This window comes from Limanda limanda, chromosome 2, assembly GCF_963576545.1.
Source record: "Limanda limanda chromosome 2, fLimLim1.1, whole genome shotgun sequence".
NCBI classification, from domain to species: domain Eukaryota; kingdom Metazoa; phylum Chordata; class Actinopteri; order Pleuronectiformes; family Pleuronectidae; genus Limanda; species Limanda limanda.
In genome coordinates this window covers 16,158,512-16,177,669 of record NC_083637.1, presented here as the reverse complement: position 1 = coordinate 16,177,669, position 19,158 = coordinate 16,158,512, and the positions used below count along the sequence as shown (strand labels likewise).

The 19,158-nt window shown below is 42.6% G+C and overlaps 2 protein-coding genes across 2 annotated transcripts; both read left to right on the top strand.

Moving 5' to 3' along the window:
- The first annotated feature begins 33 nt into the window (after positions 1–33).
- On the top strand, positions 34–7,894 carry LOC133018005 (recombining binding protein suppressor of hairless-like). Its single transcript, XM_061084293.1, has 11 exons — positions 34–91; positions 1,823–1,861; positions 1,980–2,075; positions 2,169–2,334; positions 2,720–2,894; positions 3,037–3,174; positions 3,326–3,438; positions 3,744–3,884; positions 4,398–4,553; positions 4,663–4,766; positions 5,720–7,894. The coding sequence occupies exons 1-11, from the start codon at positions 72–74 to the stop codon at positions 6,060–6,062; spliced, it is 1,491 nt and encodes a 496-aa protein (XP_060940276.1). The 5' UTR covers positions 34–71; the 3' UTR covers positions 6,063–7,894.
- Positions 7,895–9,687: 1,793 nt separating this feature from the next.
- On the top strand, positions 9,688–18,695 carry LOC133018418 (stromal interaction molecule 2-like). Its single transcript, XM_061084783.1, has 12 exons — positions 9,688–9,784; positions 12,606–12,736; positions 13,885–13,996; positions 14,152–14,263; positions 14,414–14,529; positions 15,134–15,308; positions 15,410–15,587; positions 15,895–16,056; positions 16,246–16,346; positions 16,435–16,682; positions 17,016–17,202; positions 17,339–18,695. Exons 1-12 carry the CDS (start codon positions 9,688–9,690, stop codon positions 18,693–18,695), a joined length of 2,976 nt encoding a protein of 991 aa, XP_060940766.1.
- The last annotated feature ends 463 nt before the right edge of the window (positions 18,696–19,158 follow it).

The window sequence follows — 19,158 nt, the reverse complement described above, 5'->3', positions numbered from 1 at the left end:
GTCCGGCTGTGGGAGGGATCTCGCGATTGTTGGACTTTTCTCTCTCACAGGGGGGGTGAGTTATTCGGAAGATGGCGCCCGTTGTTACGGGGTAAGTGTTTAAATCAAGGCACCGTGTTGTTGTGGAGAAAGTTTTCTCTCGGTCGGCGTGTTGTCTGTAGTGTGTGTGTGTGTGTCTGCGTTGTGTGTCCGTGTTGTGTGTCTGTCTGCCTGGAGCTGTTCACCGGAGCCCCAGCAGAATCGAGCCCACACACACTGAGCCTGATGTGGGGTCAGTTGTGCAGAGAAAGCCCCTCGTTCTTCCTCTCGGTGTCGGTGCTGCTCTCCGTCTGTTGTTCTGCCACATTCTCTCATTCTCTCCCCTCACCTCTCTCACTTCACTCGACACTTTCTGCGTTCGCTCTCAACAACTTCCGTCGGTTTCATTTCTGTTTCGGGAAAGTTGAGCAGAGTCGAATCTTCGCGAACTCCTCTCACATTGTTCCGCTCACGTCACAGCCTGTGGCACCGAGTGGTCACAGCCGAGGGTCGCTGAGCTGCAACTATACAAGTAATTTAGACTTTTCAGTGGTAAATTAACGACTATACACATGTTTTTTATAAAAGTGGACAACAACAGGGTTAAGGGATCGTTGTACCATGTGACATGAAATCACATTCGATCTATTTGACGAACTTTTTGGACCCTCAGCAGCTTCTTTGTGTCTTTTTCATTTCAGTAAAGTTTTGTGACGTGAAATCTTTGCTAACTCTTCACACGTTGTTGCGTCTACGTCACAGCCTGTTGCATGGAACAGTCACAGCAGATTGGTGATGAGCATAAACTCGTTTAAATCATTGTTTGGCCCTTTTTTAAAACAAATTAAAATCACTTACACGTGTCATTCTGTTTTGGTTTTCAAGTCTAATCTCTAAACAACTTCCACATGTTAGCTCAGGTTTGTTTATGGATCCCACCGGGGACAATTCATTTGGAACAGCTTGTACAAAACACACTCAGACAGATATAAGATATAAGAGCGCTAACTGAGGGATATGAGGGTATAAGAACAAATATAGAATGTATCATTATAGGTTCATGAGAGTAAAAAGGTCTTTGAAAAAGTGGCCCAAAAAAGAATGAAGGTTTCAATGACGTTCAAACTCTTCAGAATCTTTTTTTGACACTGGCATTTGTCTCAACTACTTATTAAATGTTTTTTTCAGCAAGTTGAGTCACAGCGTTGACATTACAGCGTTAAATAGTTACAGTATGAATATATATTTACATTTAAAGTATTGATGAGCATACCTTTGATGATTTGATTCGATTTTTTAATAATGATTTTACCCTTTTTAAACAATTCATACACCATAATTTTGCTCTGTATAGTTGTAGCTCAATACCTACCTAAAACCTATCAACAATGTTCATTTAATTCAATTAAAAAAACTATAAATCAGCTTGGTCAAAACATATACAGACAGTTACAAGATATACAGGAGCTAAATGAGGGATCTGACCATAAAGGAATAAATATATAATAAATACTAAGTTAATTAGGGTAAAAAATGTGCCTTATCTTGTTTATTAAGATCCATGCATTTATCTTTAAGAAATCGAGGAAAATAATGGAAAAAACAGGACCTGCACCAAAGTGTAATGGGTTCTTCCCTGACCCACCACATCCTTCCACTAAGTTACGGTCCAGTAGTTTTTGCAGACAGCTTATGACGGAGGGAAGAACACCTACACAGATCTCATGGACGTTGTACTCACTTGTTTATTATTACATGTACGTGTAAACACCTCTGTATGGTCTGTTGTTTTTTTGTTTTACAGGAAGTTCGGTGAGCGTTCACAGCCTCAGCGTTTGACAAGGTAGAGGGAAACATTTCAGAAAGTCAAAAGAAACTATTTGATTTAAGCCGATGCTCCAACAGTGTGTACTGTGCTGTGTTATAATGTGTGTGTGTCCCCCCCCCCCCCCCCCATTCAGGGAGGCTATGAGGAATTACATGAAGGACAAAGATGATCAAACGGTGCTCATACTACATGCAAAAGTGGCCCAAAAGTCCTACGGCAATGAAAAAAGGTTTGTATATTACTGGTTGACACAATTTTTGGGCGTCTGTACCAGTGTGAATGGATGCATTGGAACTCAAGTATGTCTGTTTGTCTACTTCAGGTTTTTCTGCCCTCCGCCCTGTGTGTACCTGCTGGGCAGTGGCTGGAAGAGGAAGTTGGAGATTATGGAGAAGGAGGGTTGCACGGAGCAGGAGGCTCAGCCATGTGCATTCATCGGGATAGGCAACAGTGAGCAGGAGATGCAGCAACTCAATCTGGAGGGGAAGGTGTGTAGGCGTGTATGATAACGCAACACTGCAGGACTTACAATTGTATATCCTTCCTTTGGCTGCTGCTTATACTGACATATTCGTCTCTCTCTTCAGGCATTCTAGCAAGAAACCGATCGTTTGTTGGTCCACTTGTTTATTGCTCTGCTTCACAATGAAATGCAAAGCTGCTTTGCATTTTACAGCTTGACAATATCCTGTGTTTGTTACTGCAAACCCCCTTGCAGCTTCCTACTGTAGCTGCTGTTGTTTTCTAAGTGCACTGATGCCATTAATGAGCTTGTTTTCAGAATCAGATAATTGTCTGACAGAGGGATGTGGATGGAGAACAAACACTCACATAAACCCCACCCCCCTAATCTGTATCTTCTCCCTGCGTTAGCACTTCTGCACGGCTAAGACGCTGTACATCAGTGACTCGGATAAAAGGAAACACTTCATGCTCTCTGTGAAGATGTTATACGGCAACAGCGCCAACATAGGAGTCTTCCTCAGCAAGAGGATCAAGGTCATTTCGAAGCCCTCCAAGAAGAAGCAGTCCTTGAAAAATGCAGATTGTGAGTAGCAGGCCCTGCAATACACTCGTATACAGACAACTGCATGTTTTCCCTCAAACATTTAATTTGGAGACTTCATATTATCTCTCATCCTTCACCTCTTTTCGCTCTCACTCACTCTTCTCTCTTTCGGTCCTCCTAGTGTGTATAGCTTCCGGGACTAAGGTGGCGTTGTTCAACCGCCTCCGTTCCCAAACGGTCAGCACCCGGTATCTTCACGTGGAGGGCGGAAACTTTCATGCCAGCTCCCAACAGTGGGGCGCCTTCTTCATCCACCTCTGTGAGTCACTGTTTCTTTATCACTTTATTTCCTGTTATACTTAATCCTTGGCTGCGTTTCATGATAGTTTCCACTCATCTTAGGCATTAATGTAAAGGTAGGGCGGGACTTTTTTGACATTTAACTCATTATTGTGCTTTGTTGTGTTCAGTGGACGAGGAGGAGTCTGAGGGGGAGGAGTTTGCTGTGAGAGATGGCTACATCCATTATGGCCAGACGGTCAAGTTGGTCTGTTCTGTTACTGGCATGGCCCTGCCCAGACTGGTATGTGTGCGTTTATGTCAAATAGCACGTGAGAGAGTGTGCGGTCATACTAGTGATGTTTTTAATATATAATGTAAGTGATTGCTGTACGTTTACCAGTGGTCAAAGTTTTACAACACCCCACGTGTTCAACTGCTGAATGAGTCACATTCTTTATTAGACCTAATATTTAAGATTCCCCCATGATTCATTTTTTATCAAATCTTTGGTCTTTATATTTAAAAGGGTATGATTGGTTTTTGTGACTGCAATGTTTCAAAATGTGTTGGCACAAATACACAATATTTAACTCGTTTCTTTCTCAGGTCATTCGCAAAGTCGACAAGCAGATGGCGTTGATGGAGGCGGATGACCCAGTGTCTCAGCTGCACAAGTGTGCCTTCTACCTGAAAGACACAGAACGGATGTATCTCTGTCTCTCCCAGGAGAGGATCATCCAGTTCCAGGTCCGCACCTTTCCATACATGGATTATTTTAGATTTAAGTTACTTTAATTTAAATTCTGTTTGGCACCATTGTCATTAAAAGTCCTTCAAAATCCATCAGAGCACATCCTGTCCCCCCCTGTTTCAAGCACATTTACGCAACTGATATCAATGAGCGTCTGTAGTTTAGTGCAGCTTGACTCATTTTAAGGGGACTGTTGGGCCTTGACTAAAGTATTTACTCTACTGACATTCTAATTCAGAAAATGTTATAAAGTCGAAATAGTGCTTCTGTTTCTGGCTACAGCTAACAGAATATTAAAGTGAATTTTCATTTCTGGGTGAATTTTCCCTTCTTATATTTCTGCTGAGAGCATTGCTCACAGCTGCTGTTTTTCGTCTTGCCTTGGACTCCAGGAAGAGAGCCTAATCTTTGTCAATAATAATAATCTTATCAATGAGAAGCTCCGACCCGACCCTCCAGTAGCTTCTTCCTCTCATTAGACATGAATTTACTTTTATCTGTTCTTCCAGGCCACACAGTGCTCCAAAGAGACCAACAAAGATATCATCAACGATGGGGCTTCCTGGACTATTATTAGCACTAACAAGGCAGAGTACACCTTTTATGAGGGCATGGGTCCCGTCCCCACACCGGTCACACCTGTTCCTGTGGTGGAGAGTCTGCAGGTTTGTCATGATTTTTATCAGTAAACCTCAGTGACTATGTGGTTCCAAACTACTTCCCTTTTAAGCCTTTACTCAGCCTCTAAAACCTTTTTTGGTTTAATGTTTCCAGTTGAATGGAGGAGGAGATGTGGCGATGTTGGAACTGACAGGACAGAACTTCACCCCTAACCTCAGAGTGTGGTTCGGAGATGTGGAGGCTGACACCATGTACAGGTGAGTGTGTATATACAGTGTGTATATTCACCAAGGTTCATGTTATGTTAGTTTTAGGTTATGATTTAGGGAGCGGACTTGAGACTTTTGTAAGGCACACGTTTGTCCTGTAGTCATCACCTACATTTGCTGCATCCACCTATATTTCTGTTTCAATTGATAAAATAAAGAACCAGTTAATGTTAATTCTGTGGCCCTCTCATCACCAACTTCAGGCGCCGTACTCGACACTAGTTTAAATGTGCGAAATAAGCTCCCTCAATCCTAAATTTCCAATATTTTGAGAGGTGAACACTGCAATCCTGCAAACCCGGGCAACTCTATTTCTGGAGAGACAAGTAAGTTATTAGTCAATTTGTTGGAACAATCCAAAACGTATTTTCAGGCTGCAAAAGAACTGAGCCATGGTAGAGTTTGATGTGGACTGAGAGCACCTCTTTTGGTTGGACCAAATTTTGGTCTGTTGGAGGCACCTTTCACACCTGTTATTTTGGTCTGGACCAAAAAGCTAGATGTAAAAGTGCCCTAATAACTCGTTTACACCTAAATAAGCAGGTTTTTCTTAATGTGGGTAAACTTTGTGAAAAGGGCATCCGCCTTTCTGTTTTTCATGTTCTTACGTCACTAGCATAACGGAAACTGTGAAGCATTGTCAACTCAATGTCTCACCAGTGCTGCATAGGTGGCGTTATTCAAGTTCAACCCAAGATGTAAACAACCATCAGCATAGCAACCTTTATGGATTTTCGTGCAGCAACGCCCAAAAGTTCAATGTGTGTCATAATATCTCGTAGAAAAAGTGCATTATCAGTGTCTAGAAGAAAACGTGTTCCCTCGATTGTCAAGTTTCCGTCGATAACAGACGATAGTGGATTTTTTCCCCGGAGGAAAAGATGATTTAATGTTTACTGATTCAAATGCTCAAACCTTGTCTCATCTGTCTGCCCCATAAGGTGTGGAGAGAGCATTCTGTGTGTGGTGCCGGACATCTCTGCCTTCAGGGAGGGCTGGCGCTGGGTGAGGCAGCCGGTGCAGGTCCCGGTCACACTGGTCCGCAACGATGGAATCATCTATGCCACTGCCCTGACCTTCACCTACACCCCTGAACCTGGGCCGCGGCCCCACTGCAGTGCTGCCGGGGCTATTCTGCGCTCACACAGCACCTCTTCGTCATCACCGGCGTCTTCCTCTTCGCCATCATCCTCGCTGGGTGGGCACGTGGACGTCCAGGTGGCTTACAACAGTAGTGACTCTGGGATGTCTTCAGGAGCTTCCACCATGTCAGTGCTGTCGTAGTCACACCCATCGTGTGTGTGTGTGTGTGCGTGCGTGTTGTTTTGTGAATGAGATAGAAAATGTGTGCACGTACTTTCCAAAGAGGCTCATGGACCTTTTGAAGGGCTGCACAGGAACTCTTCATGACAGAGCAGCTGTGGAATCACGAGGAAGGAACGAGCGAGTCGAGGGAAAAAAGTTCACCGACATTACTTGGGATTACTGACTCCTCTCTGTAGCTCCATCTTGTGGTTCGTTGTGGACACGACATGCGCCCCAATCTGAGAAGCTTGATGTCTCCAAACGTCACTTAAAAGGAGATGAATCTGCCAACAAACCTGATTTGTAAACAAAAAAACATTTAGTTTTTTATACATGGGCTTGAAAGCTATTTTCACTGTGCTTTCTTTTTGCCACAGTCAATTTGTACTGTGGGGATTTTTCTGTTGTGTGTAAGGGAAACATTTTGTTGTAAGAGTAACATAGTTTTTACGGACCAAGAAATATTATTATATTATTTTATTCATATTATATTTTATAAGCTTTTGCTGAGGTACATTATGACATTTGCATAGTAAGTTCACTTTTGTTACCAAATAGAGTTTTGTCTCAGTGGAGGGTTAAAGGTTGAAACGGCTTTTAGTGAGTCTCTAGTAGTCTGACACCTCACCTCTAATTTAATATCCACTGGTGTGTTTTGGAACTTGATACCCAAAATTCATACTTATTACCAGAACTTTTCACAATTCCACATGCTGTGCAAAAAACAAATGATCAAACTGTGTTTTTAAGAAGGCACTTTAAAGAATGAAGACGTGAGCATATCTGGCCCCAGTTATTCGCTTAGAGCTTCTAGGATCGGTCTCTTTACATCCAAGATGACCGTTTTTGATTAGTGTAGTGTATTTGTGGATAACATATGACACTATAAGTGTCTTCTGTGAGACCAAGGTCTAGATTTTCTAATCAGCGAGCTGTTTTTGTACTGTTCTTATATTCCCAGAGGAAAAAGTAATTGAACCAAGAGAAAGCATTTCTAAACTGTCTTTGTGACTTTTTACTCTTTCATGTGTTTGATTGTAAGAGGCCTCAAGAGTCCTTTTGTGCTTACGTGTTGGAAGAAGAGCTTTAACACCGTCTTTGCCGTGGAGCTTGTAGTTCACCTGCTCAGTTACCATGCTGGGGCTGAGCTGTGTCTGCTGCAGATACAGTAGATCTTAACTCCAGAACAATCACCTGTGCTTGTGCTCTGAGTCTTCTGGGATGAGATGATGGCTTGTCCAGACTCAGACTCTCCGCCCTCCTTGTTTAGAAAGTCAAAATGTAACTGAATTGATGTACTGAGCAGTTTATCTTGCCTTAAAAACCACTACCTGCAGTACCTGACTCACAAAGTGCCCTGATTCCCATCATTCTGTTTGCATCATACTCTGTCATATGTAAAAATTGACATCAAAGTTAAGTAAATGTGGCTGATTAGACAACTTTTTGCCCATTGGAAGTTTTCAAGACAGTGACGTGAATCGCTTCAGTTGTAACATATGTGTTTTCACCGTGCCTAATAGATTTATAGTTGTATAGATTTAAGTATTTACATCACCTCTTCTTTGGTGCCACCGAACTCCACCTGAAAGCCCTTTTGTGTCCACTCCATTGTTTTCCCTCCATGCTCCCAGCACAGTAGATGTATTAGAGGAACAAACTGTAGATGAGATCCTGCTCGTCTCTTAACTGATGTACAAACATTTCATAGAGATTCTGTTACTGCAGATTTCAGTATTACAACTGGTTCTGCAGAGGTGAATGTGTCTTTGTTATTTGTACACCTTATAAAAATCTTTGCTTATTTCAAATTATTGCATTTTTGGTCACACATGCAGATCCACAGTCAACCTGGGACTCACATCCAGCTCTTTTGTTCTCACTCTTTTCTTCTCCCTCCATCTCTCAGGTCTGGTATAACACTCTGGTCCTAAGTCAGTCAGTCTAAGTGACTTTTAGCTGTGCAGATTTTTCTCCTTTAATTCAGTGGGGCATTTTTTGCTCTTGTTGCATCACCTCCATCTACCTTTTCGGTGTCATCCTCATCACAAAGCAGAGCAGGAGCTGTAGGACTAAGGATCATAACAAATACACATATACAGTTCACTGGTTACACAGGTCCTACTGTGGCCTCTCTGGAAACTTGCCACTTGGGCTGTTGCTCTCCTGGGTGGAGGTCGAATCTGTCCCACTATTTTTAAACCAGGAGCCGGATTGTTGGGCTGTAACGTGACACTTTGTTACTCTTCATGTGTGTGTGTAGTAATGCGGTCTGTTTGTGTCCCCTCAATACAAAATGTTTCTCCTGTTAATTTAGCTTTTAACTAAGTCGACCGCGCGCCCAATTGTTCCCGTCTGATTGTGACGAAGATACTCCCATCCCCAGCCACATCTAGAAGTCATTAGAAGCCACAAAATGTGCTACGTTCATCCACATTGCTTGAGGAACTGTGGATACAACTGTCAGACCCGGAAAGCCAGGCCCTGACCTGACATATAACACTCTATTTCTCTATTTCTGGAATGGTGGTCTTGATCTTGAGCAATACTTTTCATACTTTAATTGATCTTCCTTCCAAGTGAGAATCAGCTAGGCCGTAAAAAATGTTATAGTGGAGTTGGAGTGTCTCATCAGGATGTGTCACCCCCTCAGTAGTTATATAAAGTTATTCAGCTCTGTAATAAATGGACATCTAAACAAATCTGGACCAACACGGAGGCGAACTGAAAAATACTGACCTACAGTTGGGTTTGAGTGTGAGTCAGGAAACATAATGAAGTGTTGGGGGGCCCTGGTGACACACACACACAAACACACACACACACACACACACACTGTCAGAGAGAGGGAGAGGGGGAGAGTTCCGCGCAACAGCGTCACATCTCGACGTCTCTGTTGGGAAAGGGCTGGCTGGAGACAGACCAGACTGAAGCCTCTCCGGTTATCTGGCTCATGAAGAGAATCAATAGCCGACACAGAACAGACTCTCACTGGACTCGAGGAAATGAGAGGGTGTATTCGACCTGAACAGGATCCTAAACTTGTGTTTGCTCCTCAATTCAAACACCATCTGACCTAAAAAGGAGCTTTCCTTCTTCCTCGTTAAACTCCTGAGATCTGCTGTGTGTCTGTGTGTGTTTTTGTTTATATCAGTGGGTTTTATGAAGGATGCTTCAGCCTCAGGTTCATTTATTCTGATGTGTTTTTATCAGATCTAGTTTGGATTATTCATCATCTGAACAGAAGCCGCCTTTTTTGGGGATTAACAGCCGCTTGGAGGAACCTTTACGCACAGCCTTTGCGCATTTGGATGACTCCGCAAATCCTGACTGCCAAACCCGTTATGCGCACTTCTCCAGGCAATATCCCGGGTTGTTGCACACTATAAATTCAGCTCATCTGATTTCCCAAGCGAATCATCGGTATCACATCTCACTTCTTGGCTGTGCCCCGTAATAGCAACACGGATATCGCTTAACACATTTTTCGCAGACTGACACTGCTGCGCTCCCGAACGTTGGTGTCGGGATTAATATCTTCTCCATTTGTACTAAGGAGTTTTCTCAACTCTGGACGACGATATATTGCCAGACATCATCTGAAATGCTGCCTCTGTCGCCTCTGCTGCTCCTCTTCCTCCCCGCTGCGATCTTTGTGGCCGCGCAAGGCGCCGGGGACCTGCAGGGCTTCAGCCTCCCCGGCGGGAGCGCGGGCTTCGACCCCACAGGTACGTGCTCAAGTAGCATGCATGGAGCAACTGAAGACTCACACCGAAAAGTGAAGCTGGACACGTATTCAGATCTATCAATGCACCATTAACCATGGATACACACATTGGCACATCTCACTGCTGAGGATGACAGTGCATGTCAGTGTTTTGAAATATGCTTTCCAGCTGGATGGCTCATGCATTCCATCTAACTTCATCCAAGTTTATTCTACATTCTTTTAAGAGAAACAACTATTTGTTATCCTCTATGTGAACGTTCCTTAGAACTCTTGAAGGCGCCTTTTGATGTTACTGAAGGTTGAATTGAGCTGTTCTCCCTTTAAATGATCTATTATTATTTAACTATCATCTATTATTCAACAGGCAGCACAGAGAGCATTATTCAAATAATCCGAAAACCTTTCTAACTATTTTTTTGGGGATATTTTGATAAATCTTAAGTAAGTAAAATATTGACTTTGTAAAGGGATTTTTTGTTTTTGTTTTTGTTTAATTCAGCCTCAGCTCACCTGTGGAGAGGGAGTTGCAGGTGCCTGATGAACTGCCTGAGAAAACTGTCCAGAAAGAACTTTGCATACACCACACATGTTTCATAGCCTGAGATGTCTCTTCATTGTTTGGAAATACAACTTTCAATACCAGAAACCAGGGGACCAATGCCTCTGCTCTGTATTTGTACACTGTACAGTGTTATACATCATACCTGTGGGACTGAGGAGATAAACACGGTTAACTCTTTATTTATATTTATATTTACTCTTCTTTTTTCCAGGATACTGACGATGTCAAGTGATACAGCAGATTATCGATAGTTTCAATATTTGTTGCCTTAAATATCTTGAAAAAAAAATCCTGTGTCTGTCATAAGCAACAAAACAGCAATCAATGGAGTAATTAAGAATTTAAGATCATATTACCCTCTTATGTTCAGTTTGTGTTGTCCTCTGCAACTTCTCTCAGCTCCACCTGTTTATCTGCTAGTGTAGCGATCCATGTTGTAGGATCGTCTTTCAAAGGCCTACTCTTCTTTCAGTGCTCCTATTGAACGTGCATGGGCTCATTCCAGGACGACTTTACTTTTTCCACAAGTCCCTTGAATGCCTCCATACACTAGGTAGGCAGCAGTTAGTGTCAGTGGAACCGATCATTGTGGGTTTAACTGGCCGACCTTTTGACTCCCAGATCCTCTGAGCTCCAAAACACTAAAGTCACAGAGACAAAACTGGACTCTGACTCACTGGCCTGACCAGCGACAGAAAGCTGTGTCATCTTCCCATGCATATAGTATTGCTGTGTTAAACGTAATCCTGGAACACAATGTACAAATTAATGCCTCATAACATAACAACAGCTGGTTTGGTCTCGCTGACTAGATCCTCCATGTAATCGTCATCGCCATGTGACCAAGGACATTCTGCTACGGAATTTCTGCACACTTTCTTTTTTCGTGTGCTGGAGGCAACAACTTTTTTTTGCACCAATTTGATTTTCAAACTCAGGATTCAGAACTGGTTAGATTATAGCAACCTTGTTTTTATTTGTTCTCTTTTTTTACTTTATAGGCAAAAATGTAGCTTGTTGAAGTGTAACATTCAAGTGTCTACCATTAAATGTGTGTTGTTAACACATGGAGGTTACAGACGGGTTGGACACTGGGCTCTGAAATGATGGTTATGGTATAAAACAAAAGAAAAGTGTTTTGAATTGATGATGAAGAGAAATGCTAAATGTAATGTATTACATCATTTCTGAGAGACATGGGACTTCTTTATTTTTTGTTCTTGTAGCCAGAATCAATTTTTCTTTTATTTTGCATATTCATCCAGTTGATATAAATTATTGTATTTAGCAGAGCGCATAGCACAGATGGCAACAGTACCCTTAAATTAACTCAAACCCCTTTAAATTACCCACACTCATAGATATCAGTTCCATAATTGGCCAGTGGGGATATTGGTGAAATCATTTAATAAAGTGTTAAGGAAAAGTGACAAAAATCCAGGAGCCTTCTGTCACATTTTTTGATCTGTGTCAAAAATGAAAGGGTTCTTTCTTAGCCCATGTCCAATCCTACCACCAAGTTACATGGAAATATTAACAGTAGTTTCTGTGTAGTCAAAACAAACTAACAAACAAACAGGGGCAAAAACATGACCTGTGCTATGCAGAGCGCATAGAACAGATGGCAACAGTCCCCTTAAATTAACTCAAGCCCCACTAAATTACCCACACTCAAAGATATCAGTTCCATAATTGGCCAGCGGGGATATTGGTGAAAATAATTTAATAAACTGTTAAAGAAAAGTGACAAAAACGAGGAGCCTCTGTCACATTTTTGATCTGTGCCAAAAATGAAAGGGTTCTTTCTTGGCCCATGTCCAATCCTACCACCAAGTTACATGGAAATATTAACAGTAGTTTCTCTGTAATCAAAACTAACTAACAATCAAACAGGAGAAAGACGTGACCTACTTCCTGTTTTTAGGAGAAAAAACACAGCCAATGACTCCCATAAATCTTTCAAAACGCGCACACTCTATGTCTGCTGCTCCAACTAGTAAATGATTCATTGTGCATTCAGGGCATGAGCAGGAACAATCCCAGTCACTCAGCTCAGAGCAGACGAGATGATCTTTCTGCTCTGAAAGGAGTCAACAGAAATGAACACGCTTACTCTATAGATCCGAGCTTTACGTGATCAGTTGAGCTGGATGGATGAATAAATGAGGGTTAGTCCTTGGATGTGTTGAGTGAAGTATGGATTAATGAAATGTCCCTCTGAACCTTGTAGACCCCTGCATGGGGATGACCCCATCGTGTATGAGCGAGGCCGATCGCTACAGCCTGGAGGCCCTGAGGATCGTACATCACATGATGGATGATGACCAGGATGGGGGAATCGAGGTGGAGGAGAGTATGGAGGTACAGCTCGCTCTTCATAGAATGTTAACACCCCCCTCCCCCCCAATAATCTTTACACCATCTTCTTAGATGTTCTAAATCGCAGCGTGTACGTGCTCCAGCATGCAAGAGGCCGACAGGGTAAAGCAGTTTGACAACAGGTGTCCTGGCGGCAGCGAGAGTCAAATGCTGCTTCGAGGATAGTAACAGTATAACTTTTGCTTTTGGCTCAGTGACAAAATAATACTGAAACACTGTTGACCTTCACAGTCATGCTTGAGACTTGAAGTCCTCGCAATGTTTCCTCAATCAAACTTAGATTTTTCTTAAGTCACAAACTATTTATCCGTTTGTTCATTGCAAGGATTTTCACTTATCCAATTAGAAACCAAACAATAAGCCACACATAACTAACTATCACGGAATGTTTTTGCAAAATGAGGTTGATATGCGTTGCTTCTGTCTGCCAAACTATAATAATATGTTTTTATATACTGTCCTTATCAAAACTTATCCAATCAGCCATGTAAACAAATTATCAGTCTGAAAATGTATCTCTGTCCGTATTAAGCTCTATACGAGTGCTAAGGCACTTTTAATCAATGTAAAAACACGTTTGTCTGCATGTGCAACTTGTTTGGGCTTTTTCTGACCAGAGGCATATTTCTGAGAAGATAACATTCAGAGCAGAAAGATATGTTGTTCAAAGAGTCTTGTTGTGTGTGACATCGGTAGTAAACCCAGAATTCTCGAATGCCTTCGCCGTCCAGAATGCGGTGCGCGGATACAGTATCCAGGGGCTCGGGTTGCGGTTGCCATAGAAACGTCAGGGGCAGGGCCTGGGATTATCAGAACGCAGCCCCGAGATTCCTCCAGCCATCATATGAAGCCTCCGTTTACAGCCAAGGACACATTCCAAGACAGCACTTACACACACACAACCAGGAACATGCATTAGCTGGAATTAGCAATACACACTTGTGCTTCTGTGCCCATTATAAATAAATATAGTCCCCAATATGTCAATAGTCTCTCTCTCTTTATGCCTAGATTGAAATCCAAGGACATCACACACTGGTTTGTTTTGGACGCCTGGTGGCTCCTGACCTCGCTCTTTAATATTTGTACCTGAAAAACTCTATATTTCTGTGTCCCTCCATTTTTTGCAGTTCATCATCGAAGACATGAAGCAGCAGCAGACCCACAAACACAACAACCTGCACCGAGAGGACCAACACATCACGGTTGAGGAGCTCTGGAGGGGCTGGAAGTCATCTGAAGGTGTGTGTGTGTGTGTGTGTGTGTGTGTGTGTGTGAGAGAGGGGAAGAGAGACTGTGTGTGTGTGTGTGTGTGTGTGTGTGTGTGTGTGTGTGTGTGTGTAGTTCCTACGTTGTCTTTATCTCTCTTTGTCTTCTTTCACCGTCTCGTTTGTCAGTACACAACTGGACTCAGGATGAGGTGCTTCGCTGGCTGAAGGACTTTGTTGAGCTGCCGCAGTATGAGAGAAACTTTAAAGACTTCAAGGTCAATGGAAACACACTCCCCAGGTGAGAAGGGCCGACGAGAAAGATAATATCAACCAAAACGAATTCTCTTGTGTCCTGTTGTCAAACTAAGTCACTGTGAGAATCAGTCGGTTGTTGTCAGGAGCCACAGCAACACGGTGAACATGCTCTGTCTGTGACGTCTGTGTGCAGGATCGCTGCTAATGAGCCTTCATTCCTGAGCGTCCAGCTGAGAGTTCTGGACCAGAGGGACAAACAGAAGCTCAACATCAAAGCTCTGGACGTGGTGCTGTTCGGACCGCCTGCACGTACGAAAAAGCCCCCCCACTCTCCCAACTCTCCCAACTCTTATGTCTTTTAAATGTATCTGTTTCCCTGATTTTCTGATATTTAATAGACAACAACTGGTATTGTACCATTTCACTAAGAAAGTCATCGTAAAGACCTTTATTTCAAAATGTGAAGTGAATATCAATGTTATTAATGCAGTTCCTAAAACTGAGTGAGAATGTGAGAATACAGTAGGAACATTATGGGACATTAAAGTGAAGTTTCTAACGTGCAACAAGGACCAAACTGAAAAAAACATGAAAAAGAAATATATCTTTGGATAAATAAAAGGTGTGATATATGTAGAAGACACTGACAAAGATGTTAACTTGCAGAGACAACGAGGTTCAGGAACTTTGGATGATAGGGGCCGACGCTGGTGTCAATGTGCTGTAAACAATAATGTCTAGAAACAGTACAAGTGAACTGTGGGTGGGTTTGCACTAGTTTTAAGGACTTAGACATTTAAGATTTTAGTCTGTGTTTTTGGTTTACTTCAACTTTTATTAGCCTTTATCTCTTCACCTATGATTAATTTATTAAACACCCGCCATAACTTAACATCTTTTCACTAAACCGTAGGTCCTCATAATTACATGAAGGACCTGGTCCTCATTGTGTCGGTGGTGATGGGAGTTGGAGGCTGCTGGTTTGCACAGTCCCAGAACAAAGCCAGTAAAGTCCACATAACCAAGATGATGAAAGATCTGGATAGTCTTCAGAGGGCTGAGCAGAGCCTCACAGACTTACAGGAACAGTGAGTATCCAGGAGTATTTCTTTGACTGTCACCTGCAGTGCTTTGTATAAATGACTCATAGTCTTGTCGAGTTACACTAATAACACTTCCACGCCCTCAGGCTGGAGCGAGCCCAAGAAGAGAAGCGTAATGTTGCGGAGGAGAAACAGAACCTGGAGGAGAAGATGAGGGATGAGATCATGGGAGCACAGGAGGAGGCTTATCGTCTGCATGAGCTGAGGCAGGGGGCTGTCACTGAGCTCAGCCGCCTGCGCTATGCAGAGGAAGAGCTGGAACAGGTAGATGCAACGCCATAGCTAATTTTATTTACAGTCTATGCAATATCTATTTATTTACAACTGTTTATTGTACATGATGAGTTTTTGGTCGATCTTTGATCTTTGTTTTTATTTTCTCTTAGTACCACTGAGAGAAGTTGCACTTAAGTTTCTTTTTACAGCGGTTCAAGGACAATAAACTCTTGAATTTATTGATTATTCATTCACACAACCAGAGAAAACAACACATTTCCAGCATTAAGTAGCTTACCTTTGCTGTAGTTTGAACAAATTGATGTTGAACATTGAACCGATGGTATCCATTCAGGTCCGTGGGGCACTGAAGCAGGCGGAGAAGGACATGCATGCAAGCTGGAGTGTCTCAGAGCTTCTGCAGCAGTGGCTCCAGCTAACCCATGAAGTAGAGGTCCAGTACTACAATGTCAAGAAGCAGAGTGCAGAACAGCAACTCTGCGTCGCCAAGGAAGAGGTAAAGTCTGAAGAAGAAAATTTTGATTACATGGAAAATAGTCAAGCAACATTTTATCTTTCATCCTTCATGATTGTGTGACTAGTGATCATGGTGAGACAATTTAAATGAGTTACAATGGTTATGGATCTGATTTGTACTGGACAACCACTTCCTGTTGACTGATCCACTGCCTTTAATTCCTTGCAGGCGGAGAAGATTAAGAAGAAGAGGAGTTCACTGCTGGGGACTCTCCATGTGGCCCACAGCTCCTCTTTAGATCAGGTCGACCACAAGATCCTGCAAGCAAAGTGAGTGACAGAATTCCGTGTGCCGGTTGTGCTCCAGTAAATATGCAACATGTGATGTCTCTGACAAACGTCTTTGTGTCTCGTTAAGGAATGCCTTGTTCGAAGTAACAGCCTGCCTGCGGGAGCGACTCCATCGCTGGCAGCAGATTGAACGACTTTGCGGCTTTTCCATAATCAGGAATTCTGGTCTCGCAAACCTCACTGCTCAGCTCTACTCAGACTCAATTGCCCTGGGTATGCCCCGAGTGCTTCAGCCTCCTTGTTCATGCCATAGCTCTGTACATGGATCTTTAGAGGATCTGTTAGAAGAATCTCCAATCTTACCACAGATGACAGGTAAGTAACAGGAATTGTTAACTATTATCTATTAAGATCCCACTTATACAGTCCACAGAGCTTCCTCTCAGCAGACTCTTGAGCCTCTGGACTTTACATTTGCATTAACCATTCATGTCCTGGAAGACTTCCAATTGTTATAATTCTCTACTAAAACAGGAAGAAAGTGTAGAGGTATTGTGATTGACTGGCATGAGCATGTTTATGGATGACTAGCATGTTGGTGGTTAGCTCACAAGTAGGAACAAATGTTTGTCTGTGCCTGGCATTACACTACAACACTGTCTGATATATATGGATTGTTACTTGCTAATTGGTTCATCTTGGTTCCAGTTGCACCAATGAAGCGCTCTCCTCGAACACAGGGATCTACCATGTGTCGGCCACGTCGGTCCTGTGTCATTACTCAGCCACCAACTGCCATGAACTCCCCAGACCCTGACCTTCTCATCCCCATCCGAGCTCCTTACCCTCGCTTTGAGGAGGAAGAAAGCCTTCTCCGGAAAACGCTCAAGAAACAGTACGTGTCCTCGTCCACAACTTTTAGTGGTTTGTGAACAATTTCAGCAGAACCTGTATTGATGTTTGTCCATAGTGTAATTCCTTCCTTCCTTTCTTCCTCTTCTTATTCTTCCATTCCTTTCTCTCACTAATAGAAACTCCCAGGAGAAGTACTCAGACACAGACTACATGATTTCTCCTCCTCTCAGCAAAATGTACCATAATCCCACTGTTGATGGTTCCTCTCAAAGGCTTTATCATGATGAAACTGAGCTACTTGCAGATCCCTCAATTTCAAAGACTTTAAGTAGAGAAGTAGAGGCTGTTGTTCCAGTTCGTAAAGTTTCCACAGAAGAGCTTGAGGTAGATGTTGTCTGCAGGAAGATGGGGAAAGACAAATTGCTGGATTCGTCTTTGGAATCTTTGAAGATGTCTAAAGAAGAGTCTTCAAAAGATATTCCATCCTGGAAAGTAGAGAGAGATGCAATAGGGGATTTTATTGACCCTTCTTCAAGGAATATATACAGAGATATAAGTGATTTACCAATGGATGTTAGAAAGATCATTTGGAATGAATTAGAGGCATCAACAGATAAACAGCCACCGAGGAGGATATCCAGAGGTATGATGGGGGCTTCATTTGACAGCAGCTTAAGAAAGATAACACAAGATGATGCTGAGCATCCGTTTGACATAGTAACCAGAAGAGTGACAAGAAATTCAATGTGCATTTCCCTAGACACAGGTTCAAGAAAGCTTCTGTGGAATAAAGGAGAATGTCAGCTTGATTCCTCACTCAAGGCATTAGCAATGGACAAAATGGTCGAGACAACCAGAGCACCACGAAGGATCTCACGAGATGAGGTGGAGCATTGTACAGATCTTGCTTCCCAAAAGATGCTTTCTAGAGAGAAACTTGATGCCCATATGGATACCACAATCCTCGACCAAGACTTTGGTTTAGAACCAGCAAACCGGAGGATGCTGAGAGATGAATCTGACCTGTCTGCTGGTTCTCTCAGACGGAGAATACCAAGAATGGCAAGAGATAACAGTTTCGTTGAAAATCCAGCTGGAGAAATCTGGGATAGAGTCGATGTCCCAGTAGACACACCTAAACACTCAACCCTGAAGGAGGAGTTTGGAGCATCTGAATCAAGTTCATCTTCAGGTAGATTTGGACAGCCAGACCTTATGTTAACCTCTCAGGGGCCTTGGGCATCATCAGATCTTTTCAACGCTGGTCCGTTGAGCCAGCTCGTGTATGACGGAATCCTTGAGAAGTCCTGCATCTCCCCAACTCCTCCTCAGGCCAGGCTGCCAGCCGACATGGAGCCCCCTAAGCCACCACCGAGGGTCGCCATTCCATCTCTCAGTTCCCCTTCTGAGACTGGAGAAGAGAAGATCAAGGAGAAAGAAAAGAGCAAGAAATCCATGAAGCTCAAAAGTCTTTTTAAAAAGAAAAGTGATTCAACAACAGAGAAGCCTCAAAGTGGTCTTCAGAAACTTTGACAATCAGCTGAGAGTATTTTTTTTTCGTTTTCTTAGCATTTTATTGAATCATAAAATGCTCTTTCAGGATCTCATGGAAGATATCAGGTAGCACTACAAGAAAGGACAATTTTACCTGAAGAAGTCAGTGGTGTCTGGAACATAAAATATGGTGTTTTAATTTTCTGAATTTGGTGGCACTGAGAGAATCATGGTACACGCATGATGCCTAATGTTGCCTGTGAACCCTTTTTTAAGAAGATAGAGATACACATTTGGTAACATATGACAGTTGCATATGTAATCAATAGGACACTGCAAAAGCTTTTCACGTGACTTACTTATATTTAAAGATGATATCTTTGATTAAGTCTTATTTACACATATGGTTGATACCATATATTCTTTTTAATGTAGATTTGTTTTTGATGCTTTGCCTATGGCGGAAGGATTAAATAATGTTTAAATACATGCTGCTCTTCTG